Here is a 12,481-nt window from a genome sequence, read left to right on the forward strand (position 1 = left end):
CGTCCTGATCTCGAATAAAACTCGAGTAAGAGACACGAATATTACACACAAGGGATCGCGAGACACTACACGTGCTACGGACGCAAATTTTACGCTTCAAATCGATTGCTGAGCGAGTTTCGAGTCGATCGATTTATCTCAATCCATACCGCGACTGACGGCAATATGTCCAAGCCGCCTTCCAGAGTGGTTTTCGTGGGAAACATTCCCTACGGTAGGTCTCATGCTAATACCGAAGAAACTGTACTGACAATTACGTTAGGTCTCTCCGAGGAGCAGATTAGCGACATTTTCAGCAGCGCCGGCAAGGTGCTTAATTTCCGCCTCGTTTACGATCGCGAAACTGGTCGACCGAAAGGCTTCGGCTTTGCAGAGTATCCCGACAATGGTAAGATTCGCGCACTGGATGAAGAAGAAGAAGTTGCCACTGACTTGTGACATAGACTCTGCGGCATCGGCGGTCCGCAACCTCAATGATTATGAGATCATGGGAAGGAAACTGAGAGTGGATTTCTCTAATGAAGGAGGAAGTGATGGCAATGACGATAACCATGTGCGCTTTGGAAATGGTTGAAAATCTGGAATTTTGTACTAACACTTGCTATAGGGCCGCGATGGTGGTAACGCCGCTCACGCCTCGAACGGCTACAACCCAGCCGCCGTCCCCGCGCCATCGAACACTCTGCCACCTCTGCCTGCCGGCAAGGAGCTTCCGCCCAATGTCACAGCCACCGACGCCATTTCCCGTACTCTCAACACTCTTCCTCCCTCTCAGCTCCTAGACATTCTCACGCAGATGAAAGCCCTGGCCTCTACCGACCCTGCGCGTGCAACGGAACTCCTCCAGCAGGCTCCTCAGCTGGCATATGCAGTTTTCCAGGCGCTGCTGCTCATGGGACTTGTATCCCCCGAAGCGATCCATTCTGTCCTCGAACCTGGTGGTGCGCCGTCTGTTACACCCGCCCAGGCCGCGCCTATCGGCTACCCGCCTCAGCCTACCCCTGGCTTCCCTCCGGTGCCGATGGCGGGCGCCAACAATACCCCACCGGTTGCCAGCACACCGTATGCGCCGCCGCCCCAGCAGGCAACCTATGGTGCTCCGCCGCCTCCCCCGGCTGCCGCCGCACCGTTGGGCCAGGATCCCGATGCGCTGATGCGGCAGGTCATGGAGCTGCCGATGGAGACAATCAACATGCTTCCAGAGGCGGAGAGGCAACAGATTCTGGCGTTGCGAGCAAGCTTTGGTGTCCAGAGGCGATGAACACGTCAGCGGTGCTATTTAGGCACGAGCCTAGGCTTGGCTTTGAGGGCGCGGTACATCAAATGACAATTCGAATCGTATAGTTGTTCATGTCGGTGGAACCTTTCGGCTGGAATCCGCCACATCAACTGTTAACGAAACGAATGATGTTCTAAAAATTATGCAAATACGAGCTTCACTTCTGGAAACAAGGAGTTGTCGGCATTATAGTACCTGGCCGTGATATACCAGGCTAACCAGCATGGGAGTCTCAAAGACGGACTTTACCAGACGGAGGGTACCTGTCCGGCGTTGTGGTGAGGGGCAAACACGAGGCTATTATTGGAGACGATATTCTCATCAATGTCACCAAAGGGCGAGGAGGCAAGATCCGCCTATAAGGGGGGCCACTGGACATGACTTTATCCTCTAGCTATGACGCACTCTTCAATTGCCCATGGCAGATTCCTTCCTCGGTCAAGGAGAGACCGACATCGATCTCACGATAACCTCACCGGGCAACCGAACTCAAGCCTCGGTAGGACACGCCTTAACACAGGTGTGTGGGGACGTCGGAAGGTGGCGTTGGCGATGGACAGGCGTATTTTTTTTTTTTTTTCGCGGCTGCGCCTCCAGGAATGGGGCCTGTGGGAGGCGGGGCCGGAAGGCAGTTTCTCTCTGGTGGCCAAGGTCTAGGATCACGAGGACGATAGGCAGTCTAAATATACCACAATTGCTACTTCAAAGGGGAAAAAAAACCACTCACACCCGAGGGTTTCGGTTTAAGCCGAGCAGCATGACCATAGATCGACGTGTGTGCGTGATGTGCAGCTCTGGGGAAAGATGGGTTATGTTGTAGATGTTGGCCGTTGGCAAGGTCTCTCTGGCACCCCACCAGCTGCGGCACTCTGCGTCTGCGCCTGCGCCTATCGGCTGCGGCTCAACACAAAGGGTTACGAAGAATAGCAGACAGAAAGAGGGTCAGTTGGCCAAGAAACGATGATCATTTTTAGCATCACAACCCATGTTGACGCTTGCCTTGGCTGAGGATTCACTCTACAGGATGGTCAATCCGTCTAAGGCGGCAATAAGTTTAGTTCCTTATTTTCTTCTTTTTTTTTTTTTTTTTTTCTCTCGGTTTTTTATGGGTTTGTTGGCCTGGCGTTACTCTTCCAGGTCAGTCGTAGGAGAGGTAAGAGACGATCGATGTATATACACAAGCTGACACTGACAGTCCAACTCTAATCGAAGGAAGTGCCCGGCCCCTACAAGGCGAATGGGGCCACGCGGTGCTTCCGGTGATGCTGACCAGGGTTATTATTGTATGTGCGGCATGGTCGTCTCAAATTTTGATGGGGCAGGCAAACGGTACCATATGTTGGAAACGTGACAAAACCTGATTTTCATATGTGAATGCGATACTTTGCTTGCTCTGGAGTGTTCGCGTCTTTGGCTGCTTCGGTCACTGGGAGAAAGGATTGTATTGGACGGAGCACGATGGTAGGTCAATTGAAGGTCGGCATTGGTTCTGTTGCACAATGATGCTATTAAGAAAAGGAAAAAAAAGAAAAAAAAATCAAGCTGAAATGATTTACTGAGTACCGCGGCTAATAGGATGGTACTCCTTCATGCGGCCAAGAATGAGGCTCATGTTGTGCGGCTACGATGATATAGTATGAGCGGAAGCCTATGGCCAAGCGCCTCCACTCACGCGTTATGGTGGTGACCATGTACAATGGGGGCAGCACAAGCAACAGGATGAAATCAGATGGTCGAGTGCAATGGATGGGATGAGTCTAGTTCGGACACATTCAGGGCTGGGGCTAACGTGCGCACTCCGTCCGTTCATCCGTCCTTCATATCCACTGCCCGACCACCGCGATACGACACCTACTCAGTTGAACATTCTGGAACATTTGTTTCGCGGATCAGACCACCTTAGGTCATGAACTTCGGAGACAGGGAGGGCAACAAATAATAAGGAAAATAGAGACAAAGAGTAGCCGAAAAAAAATTGTTAGTACGAGTGTGTTTTCATATCAAGGCTTTCTATAATGGTGGGACTTGATGCAGGTGGTCCCATTCGTGCAGTTTAGTCTGCACGAAACAGCCACATGTCTCACAGAATACCAAAAGCCCATTTAGAGAGTAACGCTGTTCCTGAATCTCATACTTGTAGCATGCAGGCAGGGGGTGTGGAGAGAAGGGAGAGAAAAGAAAGAAAAATTATGGGGTTTGCGTCGGCGGATGTTAGTGGACAGAATATTGCATTGCAGTAGCATCCAGAAATTTCGGATTTATACACACGTGTCAAAGCGGCGAACAGCAACGGTAAGATGGGGAAGCGTGCTTGTCCCGCCATTGGGTACGACATTCTGGACTGTAAAGTAGGTTCATCTTAGAGGGCTCTGCAAAGGACGAATGAAAAGAAGGACGAATGTCCGGGTGGGAGGGATGATAGGCTCGGGCTGAAACAACTTGACGGTTGATACGAAACTGTATGGTTGTAGGATGCTGGACAGGACGAGTGACATAGGGTGTGTGAAAGATCCTAATAAAGGATGGAGGGGCCTTGAGAAGTTTAACAAGCTATTTTCCCTAATGGCCTTCCTGGGTCCCTGGAAGAGTTAGTGTTAAATGGCAGCGGGCTGTTCTTGGACGCATTCGATTCTAGTCTTGTTGACGCGTCCTTCCAAGGATCGACGTAGGAAATCGAACAGCCGTGTAATTTCCCTAGCCGAAAGAATATTGATTTTTTTTAATAATTTCTTTCCCTCTTTCCAATTTCGTGGACTTGAATGCAGGTCATCTGCTTGTGAAGAGAGTCTCCATTTCCTGGTTCTGATCTCACTGCTAGCATGTGTGTGTGTGTGTGTGTGTGTGTGTGTCATGCATGGCATGCAGGCTTGCAGCATCCGTCATTAATTAAGCTGCATTCAATAATTTATCCCGGGGAAACAAAAGAAGGGGTCCCCGATATATTACACTAGTGCAGCGTCGCTCGGATAAGGTTGCCTGTATCCATAAGGTCCTGTCGAAGTAGAAGGTCGTACTGAACGCGGACAAAGGCGCCCTCAAGTGGTAATCTACCGGCAGCTAACACCACAGAACGGGCGGGAAGCAGCTCAAAAGAAGGTTGTTGTGATAATACTCGTTCTGCTTGCGATGGGGGCAGCCAATGAAACGCGGGGATGACTTCCTGATTCAGGGGTAATAAAGCTGCAAGTGCGGGAAGCGAAATATTTAGAGCCCGCTCGAGGTGGAGGGGGCCAAGAGCATATGGGTTAGAACGGAACAAACGAATGGCTTAGCACGGATATGATGGTCGGAAAGAGAGGTGGGAGGGACGTCGTTGTCCGTGTGAGGCCTTCGTCATGTGCGACCTTAATTTTTCTATCCTCTCGTCTAATTGTTTATGTTGTTCTGGACCGTCGTCCGTGGCATGTGGCTCCGTTTTGTTTTGGCCTTGTTCCGTTGCAATTTGAGAAAGACAGGAGGCTGTATGCGACGGGGGTTTAGGCGGTTGCAAGGTGGTTCTTCCCCATTGCCAATGACCGACGACGATCAAGACGACACATGGCCATGTTTTCGTTGCTGGATGAATGGTTCTGTGGCTCCGTAGCGGCTCCGTAATTTCCAGCAACCTCGCGGAAGGTTTCGAGAGGGACGGAAGGAAAGGAAAACGGTTGAACAAGCAAAGTGGGCCGGGAAGGCAGGTCCGTCGCAAGCGTGATGATGAAAGGACTGGCTTCTGTCCTTCAGCCTCTGGTACCTGGGCAGCCTGAATTTCTGACGCGCCGGGGAGGAAAGGACTTTGAGATCTACGTAGGAGCAAGTAGAGGTTGTACATAATGGTGCCCATTCTTGATGGTAGTGCACCAAGTGTTGATCACTCCATGGTCGGTCCAGATTTCTGGCGCAGCGTGTTCTAGGCCGGCTTTCCGCCCGTGTTAGCGCCGCGGCACTGTTGCTAAAGTTAGGTCTTTTGCCCATCCGCTAAGAAACTGGGTTTTGGGGGGAGGGTCGCCTCACCCAGGCCCAAGAGCCTTACTAAGAGAGATAGCTATGGCGTCAGGTAAGGGAGGTCAGGGGGAGCGAGCAGCATCAGCAACAGCAACGTCGTCATCATAATCACTATCGGTAGATAGAAGAATGATATCAAACATGTTTACCAGAATGAGCAGACAAGAGCAGGTCCCGTATATCTAAGAAGTTGCTATTCTTGGTGACGGGGAGCGGGGGGCGGAGGGCTTGTTGCTGCCACAAGGCTAATAGTAGCAACCATCTTGCAATGAGGAAGAGAAGGTAGGAAGGAAGCAGTTTGGAAGGTGGCCAAACCCGAAATATCCATTCGGGGGACGTCCTGGGGCATGTTTGCTCGACTAAGGGAGCCAACTTGCCTTTCCTGGTTGCGTAATCAAGCCCATTCTGAGCCTGTTCTCTAGCCAGGCCAGGAAAGGTGTCAGGGTGTCTTAAAAGTAGCATCCATCCTCCGGCTCCTTTGAGGCGGTACGGTACGCTGTGCAAATTGGACATGATCCAGCCCATCATTACCCAGGCGCAAAGGGAACTCTCTACACTCCCGTTCCTTACCATCAATTCATGTCAAAGCAGGGCCACCTGACGTGATTCATGCCCACCGCAGCTTACACATGCCTACTTCACTGCACCTGTTGTGGTGGTGATGAGGCACGGATGGCGATCGATTCAACGGCAGACTAGGCACTTCGACCTGAAGTTAACCATCCACAACCTGACCGCAATCGCCGACTCGTGTTCACGCAGTAGCAGCCGATGCGCCTTCGCGACTGAGCATCGAATTGGATCTGCAGACCTTCGCGAACCAGCGGGACCTGATTGCCACCGCCTAAAGCCAAGCCACATTCATATTCAAGAGGTGATGCATAATATAGTGTGGTCTGTCGACGGTCCAGGAAGAAAACGGCTTGTGGCACCGTACCATAGTGTAGCTTAGACGGCGTTTTAGCACCATGCTACGGTCTGCTACCGACGACGCATTGGCATAAAGGACGAGGTGACAGCGACAGAATTGGACTGGGAGCGCCGTTACCAGCTAAAGCGCAGGGCCACACCGGCGGGGCCACCTCCCACAGGGCTTGAAGGGGGGAGTGGGGAGGCGGGCACCCAGAACGTTACGGGTGAGCAATAGGGAAGCGGTTCATGCCCAAGAAGACCAGCCAGGGTTCGACGGGACGAAGAAGATGAAAAAGAAGGAGAAAAAAAAAGAAAAAAAAAAAGAGGGGGGGGGGGGGGGGGGGGGGGGGCTTGCTGCGAGTGTACCGAGTTGCCATTCAATGCCTGTGCCCATAACCTGGCATCGGTGATGAAATAGACTGGACTGGGCTGGACTGGACGACGGCCCTATTCTTCTCCCCCAATGTACTCTTTTGAATGGCAGCACTGGACCTGCATCCGGTTTCCTGCGGGACTGCAGGTGTGCTGTGAGGATGTGTTGTCTGATATTCAACAGTGTGTGTGTGTGTCTGCAATGCAGCAGTGCTCTCTTACACACTCTCCCCACTCCCCTAATCCGAATGAATGACTGCAAGGGAATACCCCTGCCTTCCCCCTGCTTCCGTGACCGCATGGGGCCCTGGGCAACGTCGTGGGCTACATGTCGTGCTAACTTATCCCTTGCGGTCTAGCGCTGCGTATGCTGTGCTAAGGTACCCTTTAGCGTGCGGTGATGCTAGGCCCAACTTAGTCTGTTCGCTCCGTCTCCACGATTGAACCACTCCCAATCGACCTGCTGACAAGTCAGTCACTACCGGTACAGCGCCATATTGGACGAGCAAAAGGTACGTACCTATCACTTCCTTCAGGTCCTCTCGTATCCGATTCTGGGGGAAACAGAGAGAGATAGATCGCTTCGCTTCTGATCCTCTCCTTCACTTTTCCTTTCCTCTCCCGTGCCCTTTCGATCTTTTCACCCTCGCCCTCGCCCGTGTGTCCCAAAATCTGTTATTTTGCGACGGATCGGTACCGGCCTGGCGTTGTCGAGAAAACGTCCTATTCCTCTCGGCGAGAGACCGCAAAAGAGAAGTTCCCTCAAACTAATTGGTCTTGCCGTCAAGGAGCGAACCCTGGGTTGACTTGGGCCTTTGACCTTCTGATACCCTCCTCTTGGTCTTCCTATTCCCCCTTTCCTAACCTCTACCGAACGGGCAAACCAAACACTGTCACATCCTTCTTTTTGTGTCTCGACTTCCTTCTTGGCTGCTGCGCCTTCTTTTTCTCCGCCGGCCACCAACCAAACCAGATCAATCCAACTGCAGGAAACTAAAAACGCACACGCGCCCTTTCATTAGTGCAGCCTGTCCTGCTTTCGTCTCTGCAACTACCTATCTCTCCACCTCTACCTCTTCCTCTTGTTTCTTCATCGGATAAACGAGGCATTCGTCCTGTTTTATCTGGGCAACTAAGTATCCGATAACGACACTCGCTACCTGAACCGCGTCTCAAACCTCGATTCCCAATTCCCATTCCACGTCGATCTGCACCTCACCCGGCCGGCTACCGCGACCTCTAGACCTCTTGGCCTCTCCTCATTGTTCATGCGCCGCCCATAGCATTCCTCTCAGCCACACCACCATCGGGCCATCGAAACTGCCATTTGGCCTATTTGCCGGATCCTCAAGTTTGGACTGACGCCATAATTAATCCTTCCGCCGAGACACGACTTGCACCGCCAGCATCCCAACCACCAACCACTCTCAGCGGACCGCCTAATCGCCTAGTCCGATCTGGCGTCAACCTCCCCAATTCACCCTAGGGCGGCCCCTACGACGATTGCATCGCATTGCATGGTAGCTTGAACCAAGTCGCGATACAAAACCGACCGACCATGTCGCCCCAACGCCCCAACTTCATCGATCTTCGGGCCCCTTCGAGTATGTCTAACGTATCACGACCGCTGCGATCCCCGAGACTTCACGTTGCAGGCGAGGCACCCCCCGAACTGTCGCCTCTCGATGCCTTCGCCCTGCAGAGTCGCTTGTTGGCGAGGCAGCTGCAAGCTGCTGCGAACAGCGATGGAAGACGAATGAGCCGGCTCCCTCCCCTGACGACCGAGAGCCCCTTGGTCGTACAAGGCCGATCTGATTACTTCCGCTCAATGTCTAACGACTCTGGCTCTGAGGAAGTGCCACTCCCTGAGCTTCAGAATCCAGGATTGGGCTTGAGAACAGAGATGGAAGATGCATTCCCCTCCGAAAAGGACCGTCCAAGATCAGTCCACCCGCGAATGAGCCGAATACCTCCTACTCCCGACGAGAATATCCCCCTGCCATCGCAGCCGCTTCCCGATGCGATGCGTGGACGTCCGATAGACGATTTTGAAGGCCAAAATGAGACACTGTTTGGCGCCAGAAGAGAACAGTCTCCTACGCCTATGGAGCAGCCGGCTAGCGATTCCCACCTTCAAGCCTCACCTCCACGAAAGGACCTTTCACTGCCTCTGCCTTCGCCAGCACGCTCCCGCGAGAACTCACTTACGGGATCTCCTGGAAAGACCAAGGGGCACTCTTTTGATGGCCCTGGTCTGGCTCCCCCAAGGCCCAACTTTATAGCGCGATCTTCAAGCTCAATGTCTTCACCTATCGACAATGCGACTGACGATAACTCGATGAGCAACTCTATTCAGTCTTTACCCCCACGCAAGCTCTCAAGCAGCAGTGCATTTGCTGTGCCAGCTGCGTCCCCTGGCCTCGGACCTGGGCCCTTCCAGCGGTCTCCATCGGTCAGCTCTGAGGCTTCTATGCCTCTGCCACGACCATCCTTCAACTTCTCAAGACCAATGAGCCGTGCAGGTACCCCTGGTCTGGAAACGCCCACGCGCCAAGCTTCATCAGATAGCCAGCCTTCCTTCATCTTTGCGAACGACGACTCCGCCAATACTCCTGTTAGCATGAACAGCGAAGGGTTTCCGGACCATATGCAGGACGATGGAAGGGCTGCACCTTCGTACATTTACTCCAAGTATTCGCTTCCTAGAGGCAAGACCATACAGAGATCAGTTCCTCTGGATCCTCATCCGCAAGCATCATTCCAGTGGGAACAGCCCATGACGCAACCGAGCAATGTTCAACCCATCCACCGTGGAGCGCCTCCTTCACCCCCAACCCGGCCCTCTAGCTCAGCTGAACCCGGCGCTCCTGACGACATCACCTTGACTAAGCCGGATCAAAACCGTGGCGGTCCGGCACCACAACCATCTCCTAACCCCAGTCGCCCTTCCACAGAAAGCCAAGCCTCGGAGGATGATCAGAGAGGCCGCGCCCTCACCTCTCCCGCCCATGATGCTGTCCGGGGCCAGACTGCCATGTCCACGGCTACTACTGACTCGAACAGTACTCTCAAGGCAGCTAGATCTCAGGCTTCGGGTGCCCCTACCACTGCGGATATGACCCCCGAGGAGCACTTGGCTAAGGGAATCGAGTGCCATGAAAACGGCTCAGTCAAGGAGTCCACTTATCATCTTCGTCACGCTGCCAGGGGCGGCAACCCAACAGGCATGCTCCTGTACGCTTTGGCCTGCAGACATGGCTGGGGCATGCGACCCAACCAGCGTGAGGGTGTTGAATGGCTGAGAAAGGCTGCCGAATGTGCTAGCCTTGAAATTGCGGATGACGAAGACCACGTCAAGGAGGGCAAGTTTGTTGACGCTATGGAGCGGAGGACGCGTAAGGCACAGTTCGCTTTGAGCATCTATGAGCTTGGTGTGAGTCACATGAACGGATGGGGCATTGAGCAAGACAAAGGCCTCGCCCTGCGTTGCTTTGAAATCGCTGGATGTAAGTTGCAATCGCTACTCACCTCATTAAGCCCGTAACTGACAGTTTATACAGCTTGGGGTGATGTCGATGCGATGGCCGAAGCAGGCTTCTGCTATGCCCAAGGCATTGGATGCAAGAAGAACTTGAAAAAGGCTGCGGGCTTCTATAGACAAGCAGAAGCCAAAGGGATGAACATGGTCGGCAACAGCTGGTATGTATTGCCTCTATTTAGCTCATCAAGGGGACTAAAAGTACTGACATGCACTTCACAGGATCCACAAAGCAAAGTACAATGACGATGACAACAATGGCAAAAAGGCTCGCAGCAAGTCTAGAACACGCACCAGGTTCGGCATCAAGACCGGCTAGTGATCAGTCTTTTTGAGTTCTTTTTTGCGCGCAGCGTCTAGCGGCATTTCATGGATCATGACCCTTTGCATTCGACACACCACCTTCATACCCGCATCCTCGGAGTTTTGGGAAGCTGGCTCTACGGAGTGCGGCTGTTTTTACTGGGCATTTAAGTTTGTGGCTGGGAATTTTGCCATTTTCTGCATTCAACAAGGCACGCTACATGTGAGCAGAGGGAGGACAGGACTGTCCCAACGCCCATGCAAGGGGACAAGCAAGTTCTCCACTCTGCGTCACAGGGGGAGACAAAAGTGATGGTTCCGTTTAGCGTGTACAGACCTTGATTGAACATACCCTTGGTTCCTATGTATATACCACAATTGCTTTAAGAAGGACGGCGATGCCTTCTGTAGGGAATTTCTTTGTCGTACAAAAATTAAGGCTTTGCCTCGCGTAATGGCGGTAGTAAGGCGAATGGAAAAGCTCTTTCCGAGATCTAGGTCAATGACAGACTATCATTCTCACGTGTGCCAGGCTGCGGCGTCTTCCTGGTAATAACATTGTCCCTGTCAAAAATGAATTGTGTTTTACTCTTCAATGTCTTCCTAGGAAGGCGAAAAAGAAGGAATTCTATGGGCACAATGCATGTGGAGGCACTCCCTCCTGCTTTCTTAGTAGCATATTTTATGGCACATTGGCAGGATCAGACATTCGGGGCAAAGTTTACTTCAATGCCTTCTATGGCCACAGTTCTGTGTATTGGTACAAGATCTCCGCGTCTCGGGAGCACTTTGTTAGCAAGCCCCTTGAAAACCATTTCTTCATAAACCATCAACGCGCTTAAGTATCAACCTCCATCTCCTCGCCAGCCGGCACTTCCGTTACACTCACGTAGCGACCAATCTCGTTCTTCTTGATGATCTTCTCGTTAAGGACAGCGGTGGTGCCCTTGGGGAAGGCGTAACTCTTCAGCTTGGCGCTGCGCTCGTTGGGCTTGACGAAGCCACGCTTGAGCGTCGTCTTGTCCTTTGTAATGATGGCAACGTCAACGTTGCTTCCGGAGCCCAGGTCGTTAAAGATACCGGCCTGGATGGCGTCGCTGGCTAGTTTGACGGCCTCCTCCTGGTTCAGTTGAGGCTTCCATTGAGTTTCAAAGACGGACATGGCGGCGAGGGAGCCGGAACCCATCGTGACATAGGGGAGCTTGTCGGTAGAGCCGTGGGCGTGGACAGTGAAGAGGTGGGTTCCCGTGGGGTCGACGCCAGCGACGACGAGGTAGGCACCAATATGGCCTTGGTACTGGAAAAGATGCTGCTTGAGCATGGTCATGCAAGTGACAACGCGGGGCTTGCGGCCTGTTGACAGGGCATGCAGCTCGAGGTTGGAGGAGATGATTGCCGTAGTGAACTCGGTATCAGCGGCGGTTCCGGCACCTGCGCACCAGATCTGAGGGGCAATATAGTGCAGCTTTTCGCAGTTCTTGTCGGCTACGATAGGGCCTGAGGTTGCTCTTGTGTCGGCTGCGATCTGGGAGGATAGTTAGTTGCTAAGGCTCCTCGAGGGGGTGGGTAGCTTGGCAGTGTGAAGGGCGGTATGATGAGGCAAGACAAACAAAGGGTTCTTCAATTTGCTGGTTGATAGGTAGACGTTTGTAAAATAGGGAGTACTAACCACCACACCGCCGTCAAATATGCATCCCACGATGGTAGTACCTGTGCTTGTCGCCTTGGGGAGGGGGACGCCTCGGGCATGGAGTGCCGCATTGCGGTTGTAGTTTGAGAAGTCGAAGCCAGGCATGGTTGCTGACTTGGCTTGCTAACCCCTGGCGGTGTTGATGTGTTATTTCCTAGTCGTCAAGTTCGTGTGAATGTTCGCGGTCGTTCAGTCGTGGTAGATGGTATTCAGTTGAATGGTCGACTGGACGTGGGGAGGATTAGGGGACGTGGGAAAGGCAGGAGCTGATGACGAGGCTAAAAGCTGCCTTCAGTGGTTGCCCGCTGGTTGGGGAGCTCATGCAGCGTGAGGCACCCTGCCACCAAAGAAATCTAGCGTTGATTGGTCAGGGAGGCCCCAGCTGGAGCTGCCTTAGCTTCAC

General features: G+C 52.8%; 3 protein-coding genes across 3 annotated transcripts; 2 read left to right on the forward strand and 1 right to left on the reverse strand.

The window, feature by feature from the left end:
• Nucleotides 1–165: 165 nt before the first annotated feature.
• On the forward strand, nt 166–1,261 carry CTRU02_205326 (RNA recognition domain-containing protein; the record flags this gene model as incomplete). Its single annotated transcript, XM_036722625.1, has 4 exons — nt 166–214; nt 263–388; nt 444–553; nt 608–1,261. The coding sequence occupies 4 exons, from the start codon at nt 166–168 to the stop codon at nt 1,259–1,261; spliced, it is 939 nt and encodes a 312-aa protein (XP_036585522.1).
• A 6,844-nt stretch (nt 1,262–8,105) lies between these two features.
• Nucleotides 8,106–10,404, forward strand: CTRU02_205327 (uncharacterized protein; the record flags this gene model as incomplete). Its single annotated transcript, XM_036722626.1, has 3 exons — nt 8,106–10,053; nt 10,108–10,246; nt 10,308–10,404. The coding sequence occupies 3 exons, from the start codon at nt 8,106–8,108 to the stop codon at nt 10,402–10,404; spliced, it is 2,184 nt and encodes a 727-aa protein (XP_036585523.1).
• An 822-nt stretch (nt 10,405–11,226) lies between these two features.
• Nucleotides 11,227–12,183, reverse strand: CTRU02_205328 (proteasome subunit beta type-2; the record flags this gene model as incomplete). Its single annotated transcript, XM_036722627.1, has 2 exons — nt 11,227–11,913; nt 12,058–12,183. The coding sequence occupies 2 exons, from the start codon at nt 12,181–12,183 to the stop codon at nt 11,227–11,229; spliced, it is 813 nt and encodes a 270-aa protein (XP_036585524.1).
• Nucleotides 12,184–12,481: the final 298 nt, after the last annotated feature.

The sequence above is a fragment of the Colletotrichum truncatum genome (genome assembly GCF_014235925.2).
Source record: "Colletotrichum truncatum strain CMES1059 chromosome Unknown Contig_0003, whole genome shotgun sequence".
Lineage (NCBI taxonomy): Eukaryota > Fungi > Ascomycota > Sordariomycetes > Glomerellales > Glomerellaceae > Colletotrichum > Colletotrichum truncatum.